The sequence below is a fragment of the Mesitornis unicolor genome, unplaced genomic scaffold (assembly GCF_000695765.1).
Source record: "Mesitornis unicolor isolate BGI_N332 unplaced genomic scaffold, ASM69576v1 scaffold1080, whole genome shotgun sequence".
NCBI lineage: Eukaryota > Metazoa > Chordata > Aves > Mesitornithiformes > Mesitornithidae > Mesitornis > Mesitornis unicolor.
The window spans coordinates 99,272-104,369 of NW_010156042.1; the positions used below are offsets into that span (position 1 = coordinate 99,272).

Consider the following 5,098-nt stretch of genomic DNA (forward strand, 5'->3'; position numbering starts at 1 on the left):
CAGAATAGATTTCCACAGTTTTTCATATTGATTTATATTGCTCAGTAATTAAAATGTGTAGTCTAAATAATTTCTTATTTAAAACAACTATGCTAGACTAATATAGACTAAATAGACTAATATAAAATTTAAGCTAACTTTCAATATTTACAATTTTATTCATAGAGGAATCTTCATGAATATTCATCACCGTTACCACAAATACAAGTGTACAGGAATCCAAATGCAGAGTTTTCTTTGTTAGCTCATTATTTATATCAACAACAGCTGACGACATTTAATCCATTTAGTCTATACTCTAAAAAATATTGCTAAATGGAAGACTGAAGTGAGCGAATTTTCAGTTGCATCAAGCAGCTGAACACTTGGCTTCGCTTTCCCTTGCTCTGAAATGGGGATCCTCCCACCAAGGCTTCACAAACCTCCTCAGCCAGAGCAAGACAGAAATTCTAGGAAAAACTGCACCACTATCACAAAATGCATGCTTTTCTTCAGAAACAATTTTCAAGTTGCATAAACATGTGGTGACATCCGACAGCAGTAGGCAGCTGCTCTCAGTGCCTCTGCTGTTCAGAGCCTTTATAAACAGGATCCAAATTTTGCCTTCCCTACTTGTGCCCCTGGGTGGGAGGCAGCGAGCCGGGTAAGAATTGACTCAGTTTCATGTTGCTGCATCTTGACAAACTTGGACCGCAAGAGGCAGAGGTGCTGGCCTACACAACAGAAGGAACGAGGCTGAGCAAATCCAAATTGTGACCCGCGAGGCAACACAACAATTTCCGGAACGAACCAGGAAATGGGAAACCAGCACCTTCCAGAAATCCAAGTGTTTGGAGTCAGGCTTCCACTTAATTAGCAACCACCAACAAGCAAAATAACATACACAAAGACTTTCATCAAGGACAAGATTGTTATTTAAGTAGGCTTTCAGCCAGAAAGGAGCAAAATGAAATGCAGCAATTATAAACTAGTATGAATAAACGGAGTTCCTGATGTATTACTGGTGAATAGACTCGGCTTTGCGATAACATTTTCAAATTTGCAAAGACTATGAGAGAAAAGGAAAAAAATACTTTGAAAAAAAGGGAAGAATGAAAAGTAGTGAAAACAGTGGAAAGTTTTAAAACAATAAAGGAAACAGTCACTAATGACAACATTTCAAAAAGAGATTTAGCACAACTATTTTTTAAAAAGTGTAAGAATGTTCAGCAAAGAATCAAAATAAAACAAAATTTACATTACTCAAACACCATTTAGCAAACAATAAATACAATTTATTTATTTAAATGGTATTTATATATGTATTTACATAGGTATTTATATATGTATTTATAATGAGGTCCCTTCCAACTCCTACGATTCTGTGATTCTGTGATTTAACCAGCATTCTGCAGGTACAGAAATACACAAATAACTAGTGCAAGATGAGTATTAGCAGGATTACCGAGTTATTCCTGCACACGCATTTGAGGATTACTTGGCTAATACTAGGAGGTTAATTTAATTGTTTTTTTCATTAAAGGTGAGATTGCCTGCATTTACTTTACAGTGTCGGCTAAGAAAGGAATTATGCAAGGAAAACAGTGAAATCAAACAGGTGGAGCACCAGACAGACTCTGTTCTTCTATACCTAAAGATACAACCACTGTTCCTGCCAAGCCTTCAATTATTAAAGTCCCCTGCAATGTTTCTCAGCCTGTTTCCTCTTATAGTGCTCACAGAAAAAAAGTTCTTGGAACTTAATATACTGATTTGCAAGGTAAATGCTGAGCATGACAAAATAAAGTAACGTATCTTTCTCCCAAAAGAAATACTAAGAAAAAAAAAATCTTAGCTGTGAAGATTTTTCAGGCTTAAAAACTGTTTTTTGCATTAGCCTTTGAATCCTCTCAAGTGAGACCAAGAGTTCATTTGTGCCTGAAATTCACCTCAACAACCTTCAATGGCCAAACCTGGAGATGCACTTTCAAATGCTCATCTGGTCTCTTCCGTTTTAAAGGGTAAAAATAACAGAGACTGAAGAAAACCTTAACTTTATCTAAGACTGTAACTTTTCAAAGTTTAAACTTGTCTTGCTAAGAGCAGTAAAAAATTTGAATTAAACGCTATAGATCACTTACAAACATCACTGCACAAATGTTGCATGAATGTATTTTGTCACGAAGAAAAGGAAGTAAGAGGGAAAGACAGGAAAATAAACAGCAAAAAAATAAACCTATCATGTTTAGAAGACTTGCAGTATTCTATCAAATATTCCAGTGAGCTTCAGAGCATGCTGCATGTAGCATAAAATTTCAACATAAAGAAAAAAAAGCAAATCTTGCCTATCATGTATGCACCAAAGCAGAGCACACAGATGCCTCTCATAGTCCCTTCTAAACTCAAGCCAATGCATTTGTTCAGATCTAAGAAAAACATGGACAAGATAAATATCCTTCACTTCGGATGAGTCAAAACCCAAGAGAATTTACTCAGCCTCTTACCCAGGAGTTTTGCAATGATGTAAACTGCCTGGCCCCACAAGAAAAACTTGCCATCGCGTCCATTGTTACTGGGAAACCGTTTCTGACTGCCAGGGTTCTTCTTTTCCAGTTCAACAAAATCAGCTGGCACGTAGTAATACTTGGGTACAACAGGACACCCTATGGAGTTTTAACATAAGTACAGTAAGCAAATAAATTCCACTTACGTTATTATTTGATTGTAGTCCCCTAATAAATCTGAAGTAGCTTCAAAACAGGAAAAATTATAGCCTGGTAACAATTTGACTGAACAGAAAGACTGCTGTCATCCGTTGTTATCTCTGAAAACCACTATCAGTGCAGGAAACCCAGGGCAATATTAAACTACTTCATTTTCTGCCAAACATTTCCACGGCATTTCTCCCCAGAATACATATACTGTCTGTGTAGCACCTCACTGTGCAAAGAGAAAAATGTCTTTCACCTAAAGCAAAATGCAGCACATAACCAACCATAAGCAAAAGAAACAAAAGCTGCAGCACAGTGAGTGAAACACTTGAGGTGTTTTTCTCCGCATTTAACACCAGCTCAGTATCAGACAACTTTTAAAAACTAAGATCTCGGCCAATAGTAGTCAAACATTTCATTAAATGAAAATTACATTTTTTTGCAAGTATACAAAAACAAGTTAAAATCTGTGTATTAATTTTGAAACATCATGAAACAAAATGGCATAACTTCTTCATTGAAAGCTAGCGTATCTTTTATCTAGAATTATGCCACATGCATTACTAATCATTGTAGATTAACGACCTTTATTTCAACACTTTGTAAGTGGACATGTGTCAGGAATTTAGAAACATAATTACAAATGACTGACCTAATCGTATGGAATAAAAAAAGAAATTAATATGCTTCCTGCAAAATAAAATTTCAGCATAATATTGCTTTAATTTCGAATTTATTTGGATAAAGAAGAGGTGATAAACAGAATAAAGTTGCAGTGTATGACTATTTGCTTAGGCAAAAAAAAATTACTGACAGGAAGCCAAGAAGAATTGAAAAGTGGGACTTATTAGAGACAGACTATTCAAACAAGTGACGTATCAAAACATACTCAGAAATTTAAAGATGAGAGATTCATTATGACAATCAACAAGAGGAACCACAAGGTTAATTTATTGTCCATGGAACTTCACATACTCTTTAATAGAAAAAAGCAATGATTAGCAAGGTCAGAAAATCTGCTATGTAATGAAAATTTGGTAAGGAAATGTCTTTATTTCTTACAGAAACTAGTTCACTTCAACAAGTATTCTAAGTTTAAAGAACAAGTCAGACTAATTGTGTAACCCTACCACAGACGTTGAGGACAGGCAACTAAAGACGCTGAGTTTTAAAACTGGACTGGCAGTATATTGAAGCTAGGTCTGTTCTCAGGCCATTTTTCTTTTCTTCCCACTAAAACTTATCGTCTTTTTCTTTTTTTTTTTTTTAAACTGGATTTTGGATGGATGTGCCTGTAGGCCATCAACAGCCTTGTCTGTAGTTCCACCAAAATTCTGGAGTGTACTATATAAGAGAACATTTATATTAAAGTTAACATGTTGTCACTTCCAGTACTCTAAGCTAGAAACAATTTCATATGCATACACTCAATTTTTTTTTAAATCTTGTCAAGTGAAGTGAATGTTGCAAGTAATTCTCAATTGTATCCAGGTGGAACATCGGAACAGCTGGATTGTTGGCAGTCAATGTTTTCCTGCAAAGTCAAAGTGAACGCTGTAAATAATGAAGCATAAGCGAAGGAGGGGAGGAATGAGCTGGTACAGTGTAAATCTTACATTGCATCATAAAGCGTGATTATAAAAGTAATGGAAAAATGCTACTGATATAAATGTATCTACATGAAAGAGATTATTTTACTATTATTATTTTACCATCAGGACACAGTGATATTATTACTTCTCCTTTGCTCTGACTGTAATATCCATTAATAGGAATATCAGTATTGTAATAATTTCAAATCAATAAAAAGCTACAGTGTTTTAGAAGAATGATTATCAGATAATACCTTCAGACGTATGTTGAAGCAAAGGATCCAGAAGATCCTGATATTCTTTTACTTGTGCAGGATTTCCTCTAAAAACTCCTAAAAATAACCAAGCAATAACAGATTTAATAGAAGAAATTACTTTTCCGTGAGCTTAATGTTAATAAAAAATAAAAAATCCTGTGTTTAATTTTCAGTGGGGAACACACACTACATAGTCCATGAAAAGTAAAGATTAAACTGTAGATCCTCACTTACTACTACAGCTAAATCTCACAGGGATGATGAATCAGGCACTCTTATTAGCTTAAACTGAAATCAATGGCAAGTTAGATGGGATGAACTTGACAAATCACATTGGTTTTTTAAAAAAGAACATTTTTAAACATTTAAAGGGAAATAAGTTAGACGAAAACTTTTCATTGTACATCTTTCATGCATTTCTATGGTTTTTCTTTTCAATCACCATGTTCTTCCACATTATGAAAACTAGCTGTAAAGTTTCCCTCCTTACCTTATCCTAGAAAACTACCATAATGCTTCGCATTCAACCAGAAACGTGAAAAGGCTTTCAAAAATGCTA

The 5,098-nt window shown here is 34.8% G+C and overlaps 1 protein-coding gene across 1 annotated transcript in view; it reads right to left on the minus strand.

The window, feature by feature from the left end:
- Positions 1-4,668, minus strand: part of PHKB (phosphorylase kinase, beta) — a gene marked incomplete at its 5' end in the record, with an annotated part of 40,476 nt that extends 35,808 nt beyond the window's left edge. Inside the window, 2 exons of the mRNA XM_010189530.1 lie at positions 2,484-2,642; positions 4,537-4,668. Coding sequence (XP_010187832.1) covers positions 2,484-2,642; positions 4,537-4,668 — 291 coding nt within the window. The remainder of the gene's footprint in view (positions 1-2,483; positions 2,643-4,536) is intronic.
- Between the last annotated feature and the right edge of the window lie 430 nt (positions 4,669-5,098).